The sequence below is a fragment of the Delphinapterus leucas genome, chromosome 20, assembly GCF_059928025.1.
Source record: "Delphinapterus leucas isolate spDelLeu-1000000601 "Yukka" chromosome 20, BTC_Dleu_Yukka2, whole genome shotgun sequence".
Taxonomy (NCBI): Eukaryota; Metazoa; Chordata; class Mammalia; order Artiodactyla; family Monodontidae; genus Delphinapterus; species Delphinapterus leucas.
In genome coordinates, this window is record NC_143148.1 from 56918670 (window position 1) to 56943146 (window position 24477).

Here is a 24477-nt window from a genome sequence, read left to right on the forward strand (position 1 = left end):
TCGGCAGATTACTTAGCCTCTCTGTGTTTATAATTCCTCACCAAGCACAACGGGGGACGACAAAAGTCCCCTTCTCACAGAGTTGTTTGGCGGAGTCAGTAAGATAATGCATGATACTAAATAAATGTGAATTAGACTGTTGCTATTATTTTAGTAACCGAGTGGGGCCAGAACTCGGTGGCAGCACGCAGAGCAGGAAGATGGAAGATCCCCCTTGGAGGCTGGGTTGTTAAAGTTCTAACAAGTTCCTAGCTGGGTGACCTTAGGCAAGTTACTTAACCTCTCTTAAACTCAGAGGTTTTTGTTTGTTCATTTTATCTGCAACAATGGAGAGATACAACATACCTCCAGGGCTTGTTGGGGGAGTTAAGTAAGAAAATGGTTCAAATGTTACCTGCAATGGGCAGGTGTTCAGATGATCACTGCCCTGGCGGGTGCTTGAGAAAGTTAACTTCCTTAATATCCAGGTACCGTTGACTGAGAGCTACTTTGCTTCTCATCTGGGGGCTCCATGCCTGCTGTCATTCAACCTTCCCCCAAATCCTATTCCAGGTACCATTAGCCCATTTAGAGATAGGGAAACAAAGGCACAGAGAGGTGAAACCATTTGCTTGAAGTCACACAGCCAGCAAGAGGCAGAGCCTGGCACCGTACCCAGGTTCACCTAACAAGAGCACCTCACTGCCCCGCCCTCTGAAGGTGGGAGGTGCGTGCTCTTATCAACGGGCCGGTGTCCCACTGACTGAGTGTGGCCCCCGGGGGTGTTGACCCCCTGTTTCAGGCTGTGCTTGGGCACTGGAGAAAGATCCGAGGCAGAAGTGGTACAGGGTTTGGTGGGCGCTGAAGGTGGGGCACCGTCGGGGAGAAACCCAGAATGGCCCCTGCAGCTGAAATGGACGGCGAGTCCAGAGGTGTGACCCCGGCCTCCCCCCACAGGCGTCTGCCCTGGGGCAGGACTTGCCCCTGGGTGTTGAGGAGTCGCAGTTATCTTGGCCAGAAGACAGCGAGACAGGAGGAGGAGAGGGCAGTGGGCAGCTTCCATTCAGGGGTCCCACAGTTGGTTCAACCAGTCTCCTGTTCCTGTTCCTGGATGGTCCCAGGTCTCTGCCTCGATAGGCTTTCAGTGAGCAGCAACTGTGTGCCAGGGCTGGGGCTTCCCAGAGGGAGGGACAGCCCCTGGCTGCCCATGAGCTGCAGCATCTTCCCCAAGACTCCGGGAGGGGGTGGGACAGCCGCTGGCTCGCAGCTGGGAGGGCTGCTTGGCATCTGTTCCTCCGCAGAAGAGAAGTGACCCTACTTGCCTTGTTCACCGTGTTCTTTCTTGAGGAGTTATGTGTGCTCCCTGGGCCAGCTGGGAGGCAAGCGGGCTGCAGATTCTTTGGCCCAGACCCCTGACTCAGGGAGGGCTGTGTTGGAGGGTAACAGGACTGGGCGAGTTGAAGGCATTTCTTGCTACCTAAAAAAATATATATATACATATATATAATGGTAAAATATACGTAATATATAACTTACCATTTCAGCCATTTTTAAATGCACTATTCAGTGGCATTAACTACCTTCACACCATCGTGCAACCATCGCCGCCATCACCGTCGTTCATCTCCAGGATTTATTCATCCTCCCATTTCACAGATGAGGAGACTGAGGCTGAGAGAAGGGACTTGCCAGTGTCCCCGACAAGTTAGTGGCCGAGCAGGTGCTCTGAGGATCGGGGCTCCTCTAGGTTCTTTGCTGACCGGCCACTTCCCACCTCCCGAGCAAGGAACCCATCGGAGACATGCACGAAGTCCCTGTGTCTAGTGTCGCGGAAGCCGAAGCCCGGCCCTCGGGGTCTCCCAGGGCCTGAGCTGGGGGCGTCTGTGCAGTTTGGGTTCTTACACCCACCCCTGACCCTGACCTCCTGGTGCCCATTTCTCATCCCCCTGCAGACCTGGGATGAAGAGCTGGAGAAGTCGGCGGTGGCCTGGGCCCAGGAGTGCATCTGGGAGCATGGGCCCAGCAGCCTGCTGGTGTCCATCGGGCAGAACTTGGCCGTGCACTGGGGCAGGTAAGAGCCGCTGCGACCCCCTACTTGTGAACAGGGGTCTCACTCACGCCGCCAGACCTCCAAGGCCTTGACAGTGTCTGTTAAATGTCGTCCACGGACCTTCCCCCAGGTCAACTGGGCCACATTCCTGAGCACCCAAGCCAGCTGGCAGCCCCTTCCGGGCTAGGGCCTGGTTGCCTTAGAGGAAATGGACAAAATGTCTTCTGACCGGTTAAGACTCACTGACCACGTGCTGTGCACACGAGTCCTCCGAATGGGGGCCCAGGGTCCCACGGTCTGCTTTCGTTGTGCCGCACTTATTGAAAATTTGGCCGGGGCTGGAAACAGCCCCTCAAAGTACACGTCAGGCTTTGCTTGCCTTCAACCGCCTATTTATTTCCAGCTCTTTAAGCGGGGAGTGTAATGGGGCCACGAGTAGCTGCATTTTCCTTAGTGCCCTTCCGGGAAGGACCTGGGCAGGTGTCACCGTGTGTCCAGAGGTGTGACTTCGTGGAACCACAGCAACCCAGCATTCTTTTATGCTTTTTATGAAGTCAGTCTTGTGACAGCATTAAGAGAAAATGTCTAAAGGGATCCAAACCCATCGATCCACTGCCCTGGTTCAGCAATTTGCGTGTTCCTGGGCTCCTGGGCTGCATCTGGCTGTGGGCCGGCATGTTTTCACGTAGTTGTAACTGTGGCCAGGACAGCTGTTAATTCTTTTTTTTTTCCTTCTCATACGATATCAAACAATTTTCTGTTACATAGTTGCCATGGTTATCACCTCGTCAAGGCTGCCTGTGGGCCATGAAGTTGACAGACTGGAATTTAGCCGTTCCATTCTTTTTTTTTTTTTTTTTTTTCTTTGGCGGTACGCGGGCCTCTCACCGCTGTGGCCTGTCCCGTTGCGGAGCACAGGCTCCGGACGCGCAAGCTCAGCGGCCATGGCTCACGGGCCCAGCCGCTCCGCGGCATGTGTGATCTTCCCAGACCGGGGCACGAACCCGCGTCCCCTGCATCGGCGGGCGGACTCTCAACCACTGCTCCACCAGGGAAACCCCTCTTTTTTTAAAAAAAATTAATTAATTTATTATTTTTTTTTTTTTTGCTGTGTTGGGTCTTCATTGCTATGCGTGGACTTCCTCAAGTTGAGGCAAGAGGGGGCTACTCTTCGTTGCCGTGCGCGGGCTTCTCATTGCGGTGGCTTCTCTTGCTGTGGAGCACGGGCTCTAGAGCACAGGCTCAGTAGTTGTGGTGCACGGGCTTAGTTGCTCCGCGGCAAGTGAGATCTTCCCGGGCCAGGGATCGAACCCGTGTCCCCTGCATTGGCAGGAGGGTTCTTAACCACTGTGCCACCAGGGAAGCCCAAGCCATTCCATTCTTGTAGCTAGGTTTTGTTTTTTTTTTCTTTTCCCCCTTGACTCATTTGAATGATTTCAGTAGGAAAACTTTGAGGGGTAGGACTGGTGGGTCCCAGGGCACAAAGACTGTCCCCCTTCTGGATGAATATTGCCAACTCACTTTACAAAAGAGGCCCTCTTCTGAAGGCCCCTCTGCAGCCAACTGTTCTCTTTCCAAAACCACCCCAGCCTGGCTGTGAGGTTCCAGGGAAATAGACAGACTGGTGGTGGGTTCCCTGTGACCCTAGGGCTCTGTTGCTGCGTGTGTCTCTTTCCCCAAGCTGGCTCCAGGAAGGGAGGCTGCTTCTCCAGCCACGGCACTGACCGCCACCATTCCCTGGGTCCTGACAGTAATTGTTATAAGACTTCTAACCACCCGGGTCCCCACGGTGCCCTCAGAGGTCACCAGTCGCCACCACATCTGTTCTCTTTATTGAAACCTCTTTGTTTACACTTGCTGGTGACAGCGACCGGGGGTTCCAATCTGGTTTATTTTCTTTCCCGGTGCCAACCTGGCGGGCAGGGCTGAAGCAAGGGGGTGGTGGCCACCAACAGTGGCTGGGGGCGTGCTCCTCAGGGTTGGGGACAAGGGAGGGCTCAGGTGATAAAATCCCAAAGGGGAGCTTGGTACAAGGGTTTGCCCAGCTGACTGCAGGGCTCTGGACACCTGTGGGTTCCTGTGCCTTGAATGAGTTTTCTTCCTGGAGTCTGAGTCCTCGGGTCCCCATCCAGCCAAGGAGCAAAGCTGGTCATGACATTACAGAAACGTGAGGCTTTAGGCTGCTGTTTGGCTCTGTGTGTGTGTGTGTGTGTGTGTGTGTGTGTGTGTGACAGGGACCTGTCTGCCCTGTCCGCCATAGCCAGCTGTTTCCCAACTTCCAGACCCTCCCCTGCCACAGTTCAGTTATCTGGGCAGGATCTGTTCAGTTATCTACTTACTGTTTTTCTCTACATTGACTGTAAATGGACTTGCACCTTCAGTTTTGTCTTAAGCAGTAATATCTGTGAGATATGGGATTTGTTCTTAAGCGGTAATAGCTGTGAAATATGGGATTTGTTCTTAAGCGGTAATATCTGTGAAATATGGGATTCCCCAAACGTACGTGAAAATTAATACATAATTATTAACATTAAAAAGAACTCACCGGGAGCCAGGTAAAAGTTTCCCACACACGCTGGTGGCTTGTAGGTCACCCAGGGACACTCCTGGAACCCAGAGGAGGCCAATTCGGGTTTTAAGCACTTTTAACAGATACTGGGTGGGATATGGGGCTGTGGGCCCAAAGAAGCACCCCCTCCAGCTGCTCCATGGGTGGCAGTGCTGCCAGTGGGGGTCTCTGTCGTTGGGTGCTTGGTGGCTGGCATGTAACAAGCTGATCTGCCCCTGCAGGTATCGCTCTCCTGGCTTCCACGTGCAGTCCTGGTATGACGAGGTGAAGGACTACACCTACCCCTACCCCCACGAGTGCAACCCCTGGTGTCCAGAGAGGTGCTCTGGGGCCATGTGCACCCACTACACACAGGTAAGGCTGAAGATCAGGTGTGACCTCAGCCTGGCACCCCCAAACACTGTCACTCACCTGGCCCTGTGGGACTGTTGCCCAGTCAGAAAACCTCTGCTCCATCATTGCCTTAATTTTTTCCTTTAATTCAGCACTACTCAAAGTATAGCTGGTGGGCCAGGCTGTTTGTGGCCAGTTCACAGATATGGAAACTGAGAGTAAGCGCTAGAAACTTCTATGGCAGCTTTACATTGCTGGGGAATTTTCCTTGTGTGTTTTTTTGTTCTTTTTTTTGTTTGTTTGCTTTTGTTTTAAAGAAATGTGTGGATCTTTAATGGGTTAGGGGAAGAATCTGGTCCTTCACCTCTTCACCACACACCCCTTTAGTGCCAGCACCTTATGGATCCAGACCAGATTATACCACCCTGGTCATTTGTCCCTTGAGCTCAGATGTATGGATGTCATCTTTTCAGATAGTTTGGGCCACAACCACCAAGATTGGCTGTGCTGTGAACACCTGCGAGAGGATGAATGTCTGGGGAGATGTTTGGGAGAATGCGGTCTACCTCGTCTGCAATTACTCTCCAAAGTAAGAACAAGTGGCATGGTTTTATGGGTTGGGGTGTGTTCGCCTGCTATGGAAGACCCAACTGAAACTGGCTTCAGTGGTAAAATCTCTTTATTATTTCACATAACGAGGCATCTAGAGGTTGGTGCATCTAGGTTAGCTTAATAGCTCAGCATGTCAACGAGAACTTTCTGTCTTCTTGCTGTATTGTCCTCTCCTCATGGTCCCAAGACGGCTGTAGAGCACCAGGCATCACATCTTCCCAAACAGAAGGGAAGAGAATGGTAGGAAAGGCCTGTCTCCTTAGGCTTTTCTCACCCCTGGCCCACTTTCTCCTCATGTCATTGGCCAGAACTAGACCACTCATGGACAAGGGAGAACAAGAGTGCCCCAGTTGGCTTTGACCAATGAAATTGCCCCAGTTGGCTTTGACCAATGAAATTGCCCCAGTTGGCTTTGCACGTCACCCCCTGGGGCTACTTGAATAAGTCAGAAGCAGGAGTAGTTGGCTGGGCAACCAGTGGGGTCTGTCATAGAGATTCTTTTTCTCTGAAAATACGCAGCAGATAGCACTCTAGAAAATAGGTATTCATGCTAGCCCTAGTTTTTGCATCTTTATATTTCCCCTCCCAGAAGGGACCTCGTCACACCTTTAGGTCATAGTCCCACTTCCTCTTGACAGCATCCTGATGTCATCAGTGTGTCACTTATCCCTTTACTCATTCACCTCCATTGCTCATCAGACAAGTGTGTGCTGGTTCTCAGGGACCGGCTCACCCAGTTATAGCCTGTGGTTTGCACACTGGCCACTGGGCTGGCCGCCATCCTAGCACTGGGCCCTGCACGCAGTGTGCCCTTGAGGCATGTTTTCCCCATGACTGCATGAAACAGGAATGACCTCATTTACTGGGTTGGATCAGGAGTAGCCGTGAGAAGGTAGGATGAAGAGGGAATCGCTGAAGTTGGGAGGAAAATAGAAACTCTCCGTAAACCATCTGGCACGCCTGCGGTAATGATGTCTCAAGCAGCCCACGGGGATGAGGGCAGGGGGGTTACGTCATCCACGGGAGGGACCTGAGCCCCATGGAAGAGCAGTAAGGTGGTCCCCATGGTGGGACTCCTTGCAGAGTGGCAGGTGGGGAATGAGGAATCATTTGATTTAAGTCTTTATATTAAAAAGTACACTAGAAGATCCAACCAGAAATACCGTTCTTCCCTTATTTAGTCTTTACCGCTTTCTTGAAAAAATAATGACTTGTGTACAGTAAAGTACAGTAATCCTAAGAGCACAGCTGGATAAATTTTCACACACATAGACATGTATTAGTCAGCTCAGGCTGCCGTAACAGAATACCACAGATCGGGTGGCTTGAGCAATACACGTTATCTCTCACAGCTCTGGGGGCTGGAAGTCCAGATCAGGGTCCAGCAGGGTCAGTTTCTAGTGAGGAGTCTCTTTCTGGCTCACGGATGGCCACATTCTCCCTGTGTCTCCACATGGCGTTTCCTCAGCGTGTGCTGGGGGTTGGAGGGGGAGGGAGAGGGAGGGGGAATTGAGCTCTCTGTGTCTCTTCTTATAAGGACACTAATCCTATCAGAGTCCCACCCTTGTGACCTCATTTAACCTTAATCACCTCCTCCGAGGCCCCATCTCCAAATGCAGCCACGTTGGGGGGTTAGGGTTTCATCATACGAATTGGGGGGGCTGGGCACACACGTTCAGTCCATGCATATGTATATGCATTATGTATGCATTATGTATACCTGTGTAACTAGTACCCAGGTCAAGGGAGGGAGTATTTCCAGGGCCCCAGGCTGGAAGCGGGGGGCTCCCTCATGCCCCCCAGAGTGGCTGACATTCTGACACCCCTCCCCATCGGTCAGTCTGTCTGGTTCGGACCCTCCTGTGAATGGACAGATATGCCCTCTTGTGCCTGCCGTCTGCCTTTCAACACCGTATCTGGGAGATTCGTCCGTGGTGTTGTGTGTTCGGTGGGCATTTTTTTTCAGATGTCTTTGTGGTTTTCTATGATGTCCACAGCCTCTTTCTTCAAGAGTCCGAGCCCCCAGCCATGCAGGGGGCAGTGGCTGAGAGGGTGGGCCCTGGGGTGGTGTCTGGGCTCAGGTCTCTTTGGGAGGGGGTGGGGTGGGGTGGTCTTGCACCTTGACAGCCTCATGGGTGGGGGAAGGGTGCTCACTTCCTGGGGCCGTTGGGAGCGGGGAGGTTGCCCGTCTACAAGCACCCAGGCTGCATCCACGACCGGTAACCCGGAGAGCTACTGCTCCAGCTGTGTGGGAGACTTGGTTTGTCGCTGAGGAAATGTGGAACCTACCTGTGCTGGTGCACTTGGCTGGGGGAGGGGAGTAGCCTGTCTGGGAGGCCCGGAGGGTCTGAAGAAACCTACTGAGCCCCACCCGGTGACAGGGCAGGTGCTGGGGTACCCTGGGTCTGCCGGGTGATGGTCCATTTGGGAGGGCCATCCCGAAGCCCCCCGTGAGCCCCTAGCCAGCCTGCACATGGGGCAGAGGTGCTCAGTGAGGCAGGGTCTGCAGCCTGGTGGGGGGTGTCATTTTCCATCCATGGGTGCAGATTATAACAGCACCCCCCAGCCGCCCTCCCACCATCCCCAGGCCCGATGCCCGCGTGGCCCTGGGTGATGCCGTTCCGCTATTTTGAGCCGTCCGGGGCCAAACGGAGAGTGTGTTTTCTGCAGTTGTCTCCCGGCCGTCACTATCAGGACCCCTCCTTGGCCACCCTGGACAGCCGTCAGAAACGTCACCCAATGAGGATGTTGATTTATTAAATGCTCAGAGAGCATGTTGCCGTCACCAGGGGCTGGCCCCAGTCTGAGGCATCCACACAGACGCCCTCTTCATCTCACGACCACCCCCCGTGGTTACCCCACTACAGAGAAGGGGGCAGAGGCTCAGGGTCGAGGGGCATTGGCTGGGTTCACCCGGCTGGCAGGGCCAGGTCCAGCCCCGGGAGTCCGCTCATCACTGCTCGGCCATGCTTGGCCCAGGATCGGGGCCGCCAGTCTCTTTCCTGAGTGGACAGACAGGTGACGGGGCACCCATGAAGGAAGTTTCTAGAACAGATCACGAAGACTGGTTCCCAATCACTCACCTCTCCGGCTTGTGCTGCTAAAGGCCCAGGTGCTGGGAGAAGGCCTTGGGAATTCCACTCCCACCTGCAACCTGGCCCCTGGAGAAATCCCACTGACCGGCCTCTGGTTTTCCTGCGCTGGGAACTTCAAAGGGTGGCGGATGGCACCTGTAATGCCCAGAGGGACCTTGGTCCCAGCCCCGAGAGCAGAGTGTGGTCAAAGGCTCTGAGCCCCACGGCCTGGGTTCAAATCCCAGCCCTCCCAATCCCTCGTTGTGTGACCTTGGGCAAATCCCTTAACCTCTCTGGGCCTCAGTTTCCCCTTCTGAAAAAGGATTGAACTCCAGCACGTCCCTCCTGGGGTGTTGGAAGGATGGAGTGAGCAGGTAGGTATGTGGTAAACACGAGGCACTCCCTGGAACAGGCTGACCTTTACTCATTTGAGAAATGGCTTCAGAGGATCCCAGCAGCTTCCAGTTCAGAGGCATCGGGGCTGGGACTGGGGGTGGCTGACAGCATTCAGAGTTGCGTGAGGCCACAGGACAAAGGTGCAGGGAGAAGGATGCTTTGTAGCTCCCGACTGGGATTCTTCTGGAATTCTCTAGACTCTGTACACAGGAGGGGCTCAGGGCAGGTGCCTTCCCCATTCACACCTTCCTTCCTCCCTGACCGTGTCTGGGGTCCCGAGAGGCTCCAGAAAGGAGAGAGAAGCCCCCCGGGCCCTGGCGTGGCGGCCCCCTGACGGTGTTTCTGGTCTGTCCTCAGGGGGAACTGGATCGGAGAAGCCCCCTACAGAGCTGGCCGGCCCTGCTCCGAGTGCCCGCCCAGGTATGGAGGCAGCTGCAGGAACAACTTGTGTTACCGAGGTAGGAAACGACTTCAGAACCCTTTGGAATGGGCGTCCCCTCCAGTCCCTGAGTCACAGAGTGGCTGACGTGAAACGGGGAAGTTGGACAATTTGGGGGGGAAATTGGTCCCTCCTGCCCTCCCCCTCGGCCCTCCCCTCCTCGCCTCCCTGCCTCTGGACTCAGGGTTCAGCCCCAGCTCCCCGGGGATACGGCTACCCCTGGGACGTCCCCTCAGTGCGCGTCTCCCGTGGGAGGCATCCCCGCTCTCTTGATGCTCAGAGTTTGGTATAAAACAGACAACAAACAAGGAATTTAAAACAGCCACGTGATTGATGGTCCGGGCGAGCTGCAGGACAGGCAGGGGCCGCCCCCCGCGGCTTGTCAGAGCCCCTCCTGCCCGTCCTTGTCCCCCGCAGGCCACCCAGCCGCGTGTGCAGCTCGTCCGGCCCTTACTCATCAGAAAGCTCTGTTTCCCCTGCCCCACAGCTCACGCCAAGCCGAGCTCTCAGGCTCTCAAAGGCCGTGTTTTCCGGCGATGCCAGCATTTGCTTATTGCCTGCGGCTCAGAATGTTCCCACGTTCCCGCTCCTGTGAATAATGCGCATTTTTCGTGCCTCAAGTGCTCCTCGCATTTGGGACTGTTTCCTCCGGCTCCGTCCCGGAAGGAGCAGAGCCCGCCAAGGGGCTGACCGCGTTTTTGAGGTTGAGATGTGTTTTTTTTCCCCGTGGCTCCATCAACAGGTCTTGTAATGGCTGAGAGGGGTCTTTCAGGAGAGGTGGGATTGGGGGGGAAACGCAGGGTCAGTCCAGTGGGCTCCGGGGTGAAGAGTGGGGCTCCCAGACCCTCCCAGGCCCGCTGTTCGCTACTGATTCTGCCCACTGCGGGGAGGGCGTGGGGATCTTGCAGGCGGGGAGAAGCAAGGATCTGAGAGTCCAGTCCGTGCTGGTCCCCTGGGTCGTGAGTTATACGCGGGTGACTGAGCCTCCAGGGGGATCTCAGGGGGCTCAACCCAAAGTCTGGACATTAGGCTTCTGGTTCTGGCTCTGCATGATTGGAGGCTGTTTGCTCAAGCCAGCTGATCACCCTACCCATCAGCAAAATGGGCATGATAACTCCAGCCTTCCAGGACGTACCTCGGGCTCAGATGAGAGAGTCGGTGCATTTGGTGCGAGTGTACTGAGCGCCTGCTATGTGCCAGGACGTTGCCAGGTGATAGGGATGGGGATGCCTGTGGGGACCCGACAGTCACGGTCCTGCCGTGAGGTCCAGCGGGGCCACTGCCCCGAGGGGTGACACGCATCTTTCAGGGGACGTAACAGATGCCTCAGGGCTTAACAGCAGGAGTATCCACCATCAGCCAGGCCAGGGGAGGCTTCCCAAGCAGGCGGCTGTTGAGGAAGAGGACATGGCCTAGTAATGAGAGAAGGGAAGGGTGTTTCTGGCAGGTGGAACAGCATGTGCAAAGGCCTGGAAGGTGAGGCATCGCGGTCACGAGACTGTGAGGCAGAAGGGCCCACAGGGATGTGCAGGTCCCGGCAGTGCCTGCCACGCAGCAGGGGCTCTGTAAGCATTTGTTAGATGGAGTTTCTCCTGCTCTCCCACCCCCTCTCAGGCAACACACCTCTTCACTGTCTTCGAGAGGGAGGTGCCCACACCTGTCCTTAGTGAAGTATTCCCAGATAGCCCAACTCCGATTCCTGGATTCATGGGACAAGCGTGGGTTTTAGAGTTCGGCACACCTGCCTGAGGAATATCAACCCTACATGTTCCAGCGGTGAGCACCTGGGCAGGGCATTTCATCTCTCTGAGCCTCAGTCTTCCTGTGTGAAAATGGGGTGATGTGTCAGCCCCTGGGGGTCGTAGGAGGGCTGAGAAGAATGCAGGCTGACACTCCAGGCATATCAGGCCGCAGATCCCCATTCAGGCAGGTCCTGTGGCTGCTGTCCAGTCACCCAGAGGGGCAAATCCCCCCATCAGATCCCGCGTGCTGATTTGGGGACCGTGAGGGAGGGATGCCCACTGGGGTTCCCCGTTGGCTCTCGCATTGGGAGGGGGCTCCGTGTGCGCACAAGGCAGGCTGTCAGGGTGCAGGGCAGGCAGAGTGGGGCGTCTCTGCGTTCCTGGACGTGTGTGCTCAGGCACACTGCTTGCCTTCTTTGAGCCTCGGTTTCCCCATCTGTAAGAGTGATGACATCGTTCTCCCTCAGATGATTTGCTGGGAGGATGCAACAAGGAGGATATGAGTTGCTAGGACAGCAGCCTGCACATAGTCAGTGCTTTATGAACGCAGCTCATTCCTTCCTTGGAGAGGTGGGAGTGGGGATGTATGACTGCGCTTATCACCTGGCATGGGGTTCTTCCTCACCTGGGAGGTACTGGGGGCCCTCTCCCAGCCTGGGGGCCCCATCCACCTCAGGATCCTGGCAGACCCCTTCTCTTCTCGGGAAACACAGCTCTGGTGTCACACCTCCTCCAGGGAGACTTCCCTGAGTCCACAGACAGGCAACCCACCTGCCTCCGTGCTCTTACTGCACCCAGACTCTCCTTGCACTTGATTCACCTGTAGTTACAACTGCTGGTTCACTCCTGGGCCTCCAGGGCCACGTAGCAGGTGTGTTCTGCGTGTTGTCTGAATAAATATACCCCCGATATCCACAGAGGGTCATTTTCGAAGAACAAATGCACACAAAGATAGCCCAGATGCTGGTTAACCCACCCAATGAAGCCTCCTGGACTTGTTTCTTTATTTTTGGTGGAAAATGCCCAACTTCACTTGGTGGGCGTCCCGATTTTCTTAGCTAACCATGCAGAAAGTCTCTTCTAAAGCAGCTTATCTGCATAAGCTACTTACTAAGCATTTATTGAGGTGCCTGGCAAGGCCTTGACCCATAATGGAGATGGAACAGGGATCAGGATAGACCGTAAGAGAAGATTCCATCCCTCCAGCCCTTCCCTGTGTGGCGATGAAGGGAGTGGACTTTGGGGAAAGGTGATTTGACTCTCAGCTGTGTGAGCTTGGGCAGGTCACATAGCCTCTCTGAGCCTCGGTTTTCCCGTCTGTAAAATGGGGCTGCTCATGCCTCCCAGGGCAACAAGAGGTTGAGGTGAGAGCTTGACATTAGTTATGAGCTTCATCCCCACTTATGGAACCAGGCGGGAGTCTGCAGAATGATGGAGCAATGCTGTGTGCCTTGGGACCCCTGGTGCGGAGCTGGACGGTGCACGGGGTAACCTTGCAGCGAACTTGGGCACGGAATTTCCCCAGGCCTGTGCTGGTCCACACAGGGGATCTTAATTAGGATGCAATCAAATACAGCCCGTCCTCTGGGTAGGCATCCCACTTTTCATGTGTGTGTCTGAGGGCGAGGACCGTCTACCCATTTTCTTAAATAGTGAGCCCTCAAATGCTTTAGACTGCTTTACCCAACTATATTTGGCTAAATAAAGCCACGATTATGAGGTATAAAAATCCTAAAGGCCAGTGGAAGAAAACCCAGCTTATTCCAGAGACAGCTCTGGCTTTCAGTGAAGGACAAACCTGAATAGCCACATTGATGGGAAGACAGACAAGAGACAGCCGCTGGGTCCCAAGTGGTGTTTGCAAACCCAGCGTCTTCATAAAGATTCCACCTATAGCGTTTGGCTACAAATGATGTGTTCAGCATTCCCTTCCTGAGTGTCTTTAAGCTTTGCTGGGACTTTTTTTTTTTTCCCCAAAAGAATTCAAAGACAGAATTTGTTGGGCATTTTGATCATCCTTCACTCAGCAAATTTTCTTGAGCAGCTACTATGTTTTGGGAGCTGGGTGTAGTGTGGTGTGAAGCAGGCTGGCTGCTGGCCTCAGGGAGTTTACAGCTGGTGGAGGAGGTGGGTGGTGGTGAGCACGCCGTCCAGGAGCAGTACATGGAGGTCCATGAGCTCTGATAATGAACTTGGGACTCAGGGTTGCTGTCCTCCTCCGGCTTAAATCCTGTCCATCCTCCTATGAGTCAGGGTAGTGGTTGTGCCGTGATGAATCGGCCAGTGAAACAGCTGCAGAGTATCCCAGCCTTGAAAAGCATCAGAGAAGATGTCACTTGCCCTTCATATTCTTGAACGTCTTGTATCAACGCAAACCCTTGGTCTGCTTTTTGGAGAAAAGTTGTTGCTCTTCAGAAGAAGTAAGGATGAGGCTGGGGATTGGTGAACACGTGATGGGACTTGAGTTTTAATCCGTTGACACAGAGAGGCCTGCGAGGGCGCTTCATTCCTGCTCCTTGAAACCGTTCTTACCCAAACACATCTGTTGTCTTTTCTCGTTGGAGGAGCTTGGAAGGCAGGGGTTTCCACCTCGGGTCCACAGACACCCTTGGAGGGGCGGGGGTCCCCCAGCAGAGATGCGCACTGATTCATCTTTGATAAGGGTGCTCAAGCAAACTCAAACAGCAATACTTTGCTTTACTTTGGCTGGAATTTATGCTTTGGTGTCCAGCTGGCCTGATTACACATCACAGCGGGTGGTTAATAGTTGACTTTCATGACGAAAACTGGAAGATAAACTGACGCTTAATAAATGCAATGTATTCGGTGAATTAGAATATTTTGAAACATGAAGGTCATGGTCATGGTTGGAGAAATAATAATACTTGGGTGGGGAAAATATTGGGACCCGAAGAACTAAGTGTTTTAACCAAGAGTTGGGTCTTTGGCTCGTTCTAGATGATGGTTCCAATGTTATCGGGCTTCGAAACTTCAGTGCAGAGAAAGGTTCAGTGATCTTGGCCTGCAGGAGTGCGGAGGGAAGCAGAATGCGCTGGTGGTGAGGGGCATTGGGGTCCAAGACCATTGACGAGGGTCTTCGTGTGCCATGACGGCGTGTAAATGAGGCGGACCCCTCCTCCAGTGAGAACCTAGGGCCAGAGGCACCTCAGCGGAGACAGCTACGGTTTGAGGTCAGAGGATGAGGTGGCTTCCTGAAGCTGCTTCCTTGGGCAGAGACGGGACAAGAAACCATTCTGATGATCCAGGGGTGGGCGCCAGGGCCTTCTAACCTCTGGTCAGCCCAGCCGCTCTTGTGTCCAAAGCAAACACAGTGAGCAGAGAGCCATCCACCGCCCCTTGGCGGGGAGAATTCCACCTGGCCAGCACTGTCCTGAAATGTAACTTTCTCTTTGCCACTGAAATGACCCTTTGTGAAGCCAAACCTCGAACAACTTTAGTTTCCAAATTGCTTCTTTATTTTTTCCTAAATGCATTTTGGTTGAATCCCAGCATGTTGCTTTTCTCTCCCTCTTCACTATTAAGAGACATACGACCAGAAACCTGAAACGGACGAGATGAACGAGGTGGAAGTGGCCCCCATTCCTGAAGAGAAGCACATCTGGGTCCCGCCGAGGGTGATCAGACCCACGAAGCCCAAGAAAGCCCCCGCCGTGAACTACATGAGTGAGTGGGGCTCTGCCCTCTGCCAGCCACCTCTGGAGGGGGCAGTTTTCTTTGGGGTGGGCAGAGGAGGGAAACTGGTGGGTTGAGAGGTCTCCAAGTCGACAAACAGCAGGGAACTGGGTGGGGTGTAGCTTGCAAAAAGCACAACCTGAAGATGTTTCTAAAAAATGATATTTTTAAGTCATTTCAAAAGAAGCATTATAGGAGCTGTGCTTGGGTGGCCTTTTCCCCCCTGGCAGGTATTTTAAGGTTAGACTTTCTCTTGTCCTTTCAAAGAGGACTTGGGCTAAAATTGGGTTCCTGTTGGAAGTGCCTGGCTCCCAAAGGGAGAATGAACGTGCAGCGTGGAGCCCGGCTCCCGTGGTCATCATGCACCAGCCCTGTGACTCGGACAGTCACCCGACTCTTTGAGAGTCGATGTGCTCATCCATAAAGTGGGAGCAGTGATGCCTCTGTTAGCATTTTTTTAAATCAGTGAGATATGGACCTGTGCATTTCATATGTCCATATTTTACAAGAGGCATTGGGTTCTTTTTTTTTTTTTTTTTTTGGCTGTGTTGGGTCTTCGTTACCACACGCAGGCTTTCTCTAGTTGTGGTGAGCGGGGGCTACTCTTCGTCGTGGTGCGCGGGCTTCTCACTGCGGTGGCTTCTCTTGCTGCGGAGCACGGGCTCTAGGCGCACGGGCTTCAGTACTTGTGGTGCGCAGCCTCAGTCGTTGTGGCTCGCGGGCTCTAGAGCGCAGGCTCGGTAGTTGTGGTGCACGGGTTCAGTTGCTTCGTGGCCTGTGGGATCTTCCCGGAGCAGGGATCAAACCCGTGTCCCCTGCACTGGCAGGTGGATTTCAACACTGCGCCGCCAGGGAAGCCTGGCATTGTGTTCTTGACGAAGGAGAACTGCAGCAATTACTAGGGAACGAGGCCATGGATCCTAGACCTGGGACAAACCTCCTGGGCTGTATGTCAACGTCCTCATCTGTTACTCTCACACATCTCCTTACCAGAGCTGTTGCAGCTCTGTCAGGTTGCTGTGGGGATTATTTGCAGTAAACGGGGGCCACCCAGTGTCAGCTGTGCTTTGAGCTCACGATCAAGTTGCCTCCGACACACCCCCCTTAAGGCCAGAAGTTGGATGTCCTCCCAGAGACTTCTGGAAGTCCCCGGATGCCTAGTGTTCTCGCGCTCACCTCTGCCGCACCTTCTTCTGCCTGGTCTCCCCAGACGCTTCGCCTGCTAGGGCTCGCTCCTTTCTTTCTGCCCTCCCCTGCCGGGCTCCGATTACCCCCTCTGCTGCTCACCTGTGTATGCGGCACCTTTGGTGAAGGGTTGAGGCTCTGGAGGGCATTTTCTTACAGACACGGCACCAAGTGTGGGTTCTCTGCCCACCGGTGTCTCTCTTTTCCCTCCAAACCTCACACAGCATAAAACGGGACTCAGCCCTGAGTGAGGAGGCCAGCGAATGCCCATCTTTCTCAAAAATCCTCCGCTCTTTTGTCAACTGCCCTGCCCTGCCCTCAGCCCCCACTAGTCTCTATCCTCTGGGCCTTCAGATGTCTTTCTCCTGGGCTTCCTGCCTGTTTAGTCAGCTGTGGCTTTCTTTGACCAGGAAATACGCTGATGTTCTTGTCTGTCCAGAAATTCCAAACGCTTCGGTTGTTTTTTTCTTTAATAATGTAACATTACAAAGTAATATGTCTTTTTGTCAAACTGTGACACTACTGCAAGATTCTGATATGTTCCTGTAAAATACACCAAAAAGGAAAGCTTGGCAAAGTCATCTTGGCTGGGGGCGGGGAGACGACCCTGGTGAGAATGGCTGGGTGCCCGCCAACCGGGCTGGACAAGGCTCGCCCTCCAGAGCCCTGTGAGGCTACGGGGCACTTAGTGTGCCAGGCTCCCTTCCAAGCCTACATTTACTTTCTCATTTAAGGCTCACAGCAACCGTTGGAGGTGGGTACTGTACTCACCCCCGTTAGTAAGCAGAATTTGAACCTCAGAGAGGGGAAGGAAGGCGTCCAAGGTGACAGTGCTGCTAGGAAGAGGACCTGGGATCTGAACCTCACCCTAAGCCTGCAGCCATTGGGCCGTGCTCTTGCTTTCATTATGACATGGATTCCAGAATGTTCCAGAGAGTTCCTCAGAGGCGGGGATGGGGTCTTCTAACTCAGACTCATCCTCCCGCTTCCTGCCTTGACAAGTATTTCTGCATTTCTCTCCTAGCCCAAGTCGTCAGGTGTGACACCAAGATGAAGGACAAGTGTAAAGGGTCCACGTGCAACAGGTAAGGCCTGGCCCATCCCTGTCTCGCTGCCTACAGCCCTCTGAAGCACCTGCTCTCGGTCATGGGTCACATCGTGATCTGTCAGCTGATCTACATCTGTAGAAATGCCAGATGTACCAGCAGCAGATGTGCTATCGACAGGGAGATCTTGACCGATGTTTTTGTGAGGCTGGGGGCTCCCTCCCATCTCTCTGCATGAAGGGGTTACCCAGAGCTAGCACAGCCTAGCCCAGAGCACTGTGCCAGGGACGACTGGGGCTGCAGCAGCGTTAGGGCAGGTGTGACCGTGGACGGGTCCAGCACGGCTGCTGTGGAATCCAAGTCGGCCTGCTTCCCGAGGGGTCCCACCAGACAAAGAGCGGCCTGCGTGTCCCCCAGTGTTGAACAAATTCATGTAGCTGATGGAGTCACTTAGTATCGTCCATTTCAGGTGTTGAAAAACATCTGCCAAGAAGAACAAGCTTGGTTTTGGCACCGTAGCTGCTGGGCTGCTCCTTCTGGCAGCGAGTGGCCAACAGGTGTAGCGGCCCTACATAGGTCCTCAGGTTCACGGCAGGAAACTGTGTTATCGGTGGAGGGGCCCTTACTCTTCTTCCTATGGATTCTGGCATCCATTCATCTAAAGCTGAATTGCATTTTTATGTTTTTTTCATTTATTTATTTTATTTATATTTATTTTTGGCTGCATTGGGTCTTCGTTGCTGCACACGGGCTTTGTCTAGTTGCAGCGAGCGGGGGCTACTCTTTGTTGCGGTGCGCGGGCTTCTCATCGCGGTACCTCCTCTTGTTGCGGAGCACAGGCAGTAGTGTAGTTGTGGCACGCGGGTTCAGTAGTTGTGACTCGCGGGCTCTAGAGCGCAGGCTCAGTAGTCGTGGCACATGGGCTTAGTTGCTCCATGGCATGTGGGATCTTCCCGGACCGGGGCTCGAACCCGTGTCTCGTGCATTAGCAGGCAGATTCTTAACCACTGCGCCACCAGGGAAACCGTGAATCGTGTTCTTTAAAGCACACGCTGAAAGAGAAGGTATATTGTATTACCTAAAAGAGAGGGTCCTATTTTATACCACGGGGACTTGGGGATCTGGTTTGCCAGGACAATGCATCACTCAGACTTTGGCAGGAGTGTCCTGGGACAGACAGAGCAGCCCAGGATCAGATGTTCAAGGGGCTCATACGTCATCCCACGAGCAGCTGGCGATGGGCCAGCAAGTACTATGAAAGTAGAACCAGGCACTTTGTTGGTGAGATGAGCAAGACGTGGCAATGAGGGTGGTGGAATAACCGTCTGTCCCCTCGCACCGGAAGGGGTCTCCACTCCGCAAACTCACAGGTCTGGGATTCCCAGAATGCTCCCGAGTTGCCCCTTGGTGGTGATGTGCCTCTCTGAACCGCAGGCTTGTTACAAGAGCATCACGCCTGAATATTCAATGGGAAAAAATGACAAGGTCTGGAGAACATTTGTTGTTAGCATCAAAAGAGTTGCAGGGTTGGGGGTAGATGGGACCCTCCCCAAGCACGGAAAAGGCAGGGGTCTGTCCACATGAAGACTGTTAGATGCCTCCAGTCAAGATATAGAACTCAGCCCACCTGCGACCACAAGAACGTTCACGGTGCAGCTCCTGGAAGCTGTCCCACCATCTGGCACATCAGTTTTCTGTACGTGGTGCTTTTACAAAAATAATATTTACTGGACTTTTTTTCTGACTTTAAAAGGTATTCTTGTTCATTGTAATTCAGGAAAACAACAACCAAAAAAAAGCATAAAGGAAAGAATAAGTGTCCCACAATCTCGTGAACGTCAGTAACCATTCTATGTAGTTTCTGTGCACTGCTTAGGCTATACTGTTATGCAATCTTGTGTGTTACTGGTTTCACTTAAGGTTTTCCAAAGTCAATAACTATTCCTTAAAAACTTCATTTCTAGTGGCTGCATTAATACTCTGACATTTGGCCACACAAAAATATATTTGGCTCTTCCTTTGACACCTGCTGACTTATTTCCAGTTTTTCCCTATTACAAACGGTTGGAATAACATGGAGGTCTGACTTTCTGTCTTTTTGCTTGGGAGATTCCAGAATTAAGGGATATGAATTTTTTTTAATGGAGGCATAGTTAATTTACAGTGTTGTGTTAGTTTCAAGTGTACAGCAAAGTGATTCAGTTATACATATATATATATTGTTTTTCAGATTCTTTTCCATTATAGGTTGTTACGAGATTTTGAGTATAGTTCCCTGTGCTATATAGTAGGTCCTTGTTGGTTATCTGTTTTATATATAGTAGTGGGTATATGTTAATCCCAAACTCCTAATTTATCCCTCGCCCCGCTTTCCCCTTTGGTGGCCTTAAGTTTTCTATGTCTGTGAGTCTGCTTCTGTTTTGTAAAGAAGTTCATTTGTATCATTTTTGTAGATTCCACATATAAGTGACGTCATATACTTGTCTCTGTCTGACTTACTTCACTTAGTATTATAATCTTTAGGTCCATCCACATTGCTGCAAATGACATTATTTTTTTATGGCTGGGTAATATTCCATTGGATATATGTACCACATCTTCTTTATCCATTCATCTGTCGATGGACACTTAGGTTGCTTCCGTGTCCTGGCTATTGTAAACAGAGCTGCAGTGAACATTGTGGTACATGACCCTTTTTGAATTATGGTTTTCTCAGGGTATATGCCCAGTGGTGGGATGGCTGGGTTGTATGGTAGCTCTATTTTTAGTTTTTTGAGGAACCTCCATACTGTTCTCCACGGTGGCTGTATCAATTTACATTCACACCAACAGGGCAAGAGGGTTCCCTTTTCTCCACACCGTCTCCAGCATTTGTTATTTGTAGACTTTTTAATGATGGCCGTTCTGGCTGGTGTGAGGTGATACCTCATTGTAGTTTTGATTTGCATTTCTCTAATAACTAGCAATATTGAGCATCTTTTCATGTGCCTCTTGGCCATCTGTATGTCTTCTTTGGAGAAATGTCTATGTAGGTCTTCTGCCCATTTTTTGATTGGGTTGTGGTTTTTTAAAAAATATTAAGCTGTCTGAGCTGTTTGTATATTTTGGAAATTAATCCCTTGTCGGTAGCATCATTTGCAAATACTTTTTCCCAGTGCAGAGGTTGTCTTTTCGTTTTGTTTATGGTTTAAGGGATGAATTTTGAAGGCTTTCTGGAAAGATTAACTGTTGTTTGTGAACATGATCACCATCATTTAGTTTTATTCTATTAAAAAACCCTTGATGCCTGGAAAATGCCAACTCCTTTCAGTCTGCACATCTTTGGTGACTGATATCTGAGGATTTTTTTTTTTTTTTTGGTGCCTTTGAAGCCACTTGTCTTTATTCTGTGAATTGTCTATCTGTTCATAGAATTGTCCATCTATTCAATTTGAACCTGAAGCACATGAAAATAGTCTTTAAGGAGGTCAAGTTGAATCTAATTGTGTCTGTGTGACTAGAAACTTCAGCCTGGGTGAATTGTGAGTTGCTCCAAAACAATGCATGCTATATCACTGATGCTTTTCTATATGTAATAATAGAGCTGTTGAAGGGAAAAACCCCAATAAATTCACGATGAGGTTTCATGAACATGTTTACCTCTGAAAATCATCTTCTTTCTTCTCCATCAGGTACCAGTGCCCAGCAGGCTGCCTGCAGCACAGGGCAAAGATCTTTGGGACTCTCTTTTATGAAAGCGTAAGTATGGCCAGCATTTCTTTAAATGGCTCGTGTGGACTCCTGTCTCTGTTTTAAAAGCAGGTGGCTGGTTTTCAGGTGAACAGATTTTCTTTCTGCTCCTTAGTCAAACCCCGCTTTTTGTAGAGCTGATCCATGTGTGTTTCTGGGGTCACAAACTTGTGAAGCCACTTTTGGGAACTGGAGATGACCCTCGAGCAGACCAGTCTCCATTTTAGGCCGAGCATTAAATGCTCCACTGGATGGGGAGAAAGGGCTGTTTGTCCCTGTTCTTGGTTTGTAAAGCAACTCAGATGAGTTCTTAGAGATAAGCACCCCCTGGAACAAAGACGTGTTATAGAGTGCAGCCAGAGTGAGAAGTGGGGTGAGCCTTGGCCCGACTTTTTGTGGGTTGAGGACAAACATCTTGGATGTTTGGGGAAATGATCGCAGACAAAGATGAATTCAGATTTACTTACAGTCTGACCTGTCCCCCGCAGGCGTCCAGCATCTGCCGGGCCGCCATTCACTACGGGGTCTTGGACGACAAGGGAGGCCTGGTGGACGTCACCAGGAATGGGAAGGTCCCCTTTTTCGTCAAGTCTGAGAGAAACGGCGTGCAGTCTTTGAGGTAACTGTTCGGTGATCAGGGTTCGTGAAGACTTCTTTTCTGCTTATGAGAGCACTGTTGAAACTTCGAAAAGTACTGAGCAATATAAAGAAGGAGGAAAACACTGAAGATGACCTTAATCCCATAACTCAGAAATCGCCCCTATTGGCCGTTCAGCCTATTTAATCCCAGTGGGTTTCGGTGTGTGCGTTTAATGTGGTTGAGTTTTGTTTCTTCTTTGTTTGTTTTTGTAGGTTTTAGGAAAGTTTATTGCGTATTTAAAATGAACACTGCTCTTAATTATGAAATGTACACATAGCCATGAAGATACAGAAAAACGGAAATAAAGAAATACTAATCTCTTCATTCCCACTTCCCAGAGATAACCTACGTACATGACCTTCAAAAGCATAGCCTTGCAATCTGAGTTCTGAATCCTGCTTTTTCTCCCTTCCTTGTCCCTGAGAACTCTTCAGACACTTCAGTAATGACTGATGGTATCTCTGAGTTTGTAGGCTAATTCTTTTTTTTGTATACACCTTTATTGGAGTATAATTGCTTTACAATGGTGTGTTAGTTTCTGCTGTATAACAAAGTGAATCAGCTATACATGTACAGATATCCCCATATCCCCTCCCTCTTGAGCCTCCCTCCCACCCTCCGTATCCCACCCCGTAGGCTAATTCTTGATTGGCACTTTTTTTTCCCCCTGAGAACGAGGCTTTTCATTTTTTAAATATACTTACTTGTTTTTGCAAGGTGTTTTTCATGCAAGGTATGTGGATGGCCGACGGGGCAGACCACATTCGCCATTCTGACTTTTGGGGGTTGATGGGGTGGGGGGACCGTGAAGAACCGCGGGAGGCCGTGTCTTGATCTGTCCATGGCATCTGAGGCATAAGGTGACCAGGAGCTGGTGGGACCCACTGGGGGCTCTAGGGTCAAACAGACCCGGCTCTGACTTCTCCCTTTGCGTGACCTGGGCTGGCTTCTTCATCCCGTCGGGGTGGCAGTACTCTCATTTATAAATGAGGGCCACGGCAGGACCCGGGGCTGACACCCAGCTAACCCACCACGAGGCAGCATGTCAGGGTCCCCCGTGTCAGTGCCCATCCCAGGGTCTGCAGCAGGAAGGCACCCAGCAGACGCTCCTGTGATAGTTACAAGGTGGCATGTCCATGTCCCTTCCAAATAGTGAGGCCGCTCAGAACATTTCAAAAACTACGTGAGTCATTCTGTTTGGAAAGGCCTGGTTCTTCGGGCAGTGTTGCAATATTCCTTCTTCTGTCTTAGCTGGGGATTTTATGTAAACAAAAAAAGAGCAAGGAAGTTTAAACGAAAGCAAAGAAAATATTCATGGAGAGATCGGTTGGGTGACCTCAACCCCAGCCTTGATGAAGCTCCGCCCCACCACCGATGGAGCTGTGGGCTTGACCAAGGGTTCAGGTCCTGCATTGCCTGGGACCCTTGTCCTGAATCCGTTTCTGGTCCCTTCCAATGGCCAACTTTACATCTAGAGTGGGGTTCTTCACGTCTTAGAATTAGAGTCGGAGAGTGTGTGAATGCAAAGCAAATTAAAACTTTAGTTTCACTCACCTCTAATTGAAATGTGGTATTTTCTTCCCTGATGGGTGTTAGCCCCCAATCTGAGTAGCACTCGTAGGGCCAGCGACTTTCTCACGGGTAGGAATCCATGTGATGGAGACACCTTGCAACAGTCTCTGCTGTCATGATCCCCAAATGACAGTAGTTAGAAGACCTGCCGCTAGGTTCTGTTTTCAATACGTTAATAAAGATGCACAGCTGTGACGCTAACACAAATTTGTCTTAATACTTTGACGATGATATTAATAATACCTGATTTCCTTCTAATCTTTTCAATTTATCATTGCATTTTAAAACCATTGTTCTGAGAAGGTGTCCGTAGGCTGTACCAGGCTGCTAGAGGGATCCTTGGCACCAAGAAGATTAACGAGCCCTGCTCTAGAATCTTCTCATTCTAGATCCTGCTCTAGAATGTCCCAAGGGCTTTCAGGCTGATGGGAAACAAGTAGAAAAATGTAAAGTTGAGGCTGTAAATAAAATAAGTGCAGGAACAAGCGTGTACTTTCAGACGCGTTTCTGTTTGCATTTACCTAGTGATTCCTTTTACAGCAAATACAAGGCCTCCAGCTCATTCACGGTGTCAAAGGTAAAAGGTAAGCCGGCCAGTCTTTTCTCATATGACTGCAATACGCTGGTTATCTTGGGTGTCCCTGGAACTTCATTCCTCTTAGTTATTGATTTAATGTTTACCGTGTCTGCTGATGTTGCTCTTCTCAGCATTGTAAAGATGTTTAAGAGGTTCCTGAGGAGGTCGATCCTTTAACTGATTTTTTAAAGTATCTTAACTTAGGGGGAGTTCCCCGGCAGTCCAGTGGTTAGCGCTTGGCGCTTTCACTGCTGTGGCCCAGGTTCAATCTCTGGTTTGGGAATTAAGATCCCGCAAACCGTGGGGCACGGTGAAAAAAAAAAAATCTGAACTTGGCCATGGACCTAGATAGCTAACCTGAAACCCAGGCATGGGTTCCCAGCTGACTGTCACAGAAGTACTAATGCCTGGGTCTGGAGTAGCTAATAGGTTGCACAGGGAGTGTCAATTTCTAGTAAGTGATAGTGGCTACCTGGAGCGTCTTTCTGAGAAGGATTCTGAGGCCTCATGCTGGGCTCAGCAGAGCACGGAGCTTGATAGATTAGTAATGTCTGCCATGGACAAGAGAGGGAAACGTGGGGAAGTCCGTGGCCCATACTTGCTGTCTCTGGCCCCGCTTTTTGTATGGCCTCCGGGATGTTCATTTGGCAGGGTGGCGTGCATCCACGGGAGAGCACGCTGTAACCAGAATTGGGGTCTGGGTTATAGTTGCCCGGACCAGGCACTTGATTGGAATAGTCTCAGGCAGGTGGGGATGCCAGGGTGCCCCACCCAGCACCCTCCCCTGGACCCTCTCCTTGATCCTTGCCCACTGACCCTTTCTTCTTTTGGGAAACCAATT

General features: G+C 51.5%; 1 protein-coding gene across 1 annotated transcript in view; it reads left to right on the forward strand.

Moving 5' to 3' along the window:
• CRISPLD2 (cysteine rich secretory protein LCCL domain containing 2) overlaps positions 1-24477 on the forward strand; it is a 67007-nt gene that overhangs the window by 20177 nt on the left and 22353 nt on the right. Inside the window, exons 3-11 of the mRNA XM_022583019.2 lie at positions 1932-2050; positions 4820-4952; positions 5405-5520; positions 9371-9471; positions 14738-14878; positions 17097-17157; positions 20790-20856; positions 21336-21466; positions 23600-23643. Coding sequence (XP_022438727.1) covers positions 1932-2050; positions 4820-4952; positions 5405-5520; positions 9371-9471; positions 14738-14878; positions 17097-17157; positions 20790-20856; positions 21336-21466; positions 23600-23643 — 913 coding nt within the window. The remainder of the gene's footprint in view (positions 1-1931; positions 2051-4819; positions 4953-5404; positions 5521-9370; positions 9472-14737; positions 14879-17096; positions 17158-20789; positions 20857-21335; positions 21467-23599; positions 23644-24477) is intronic.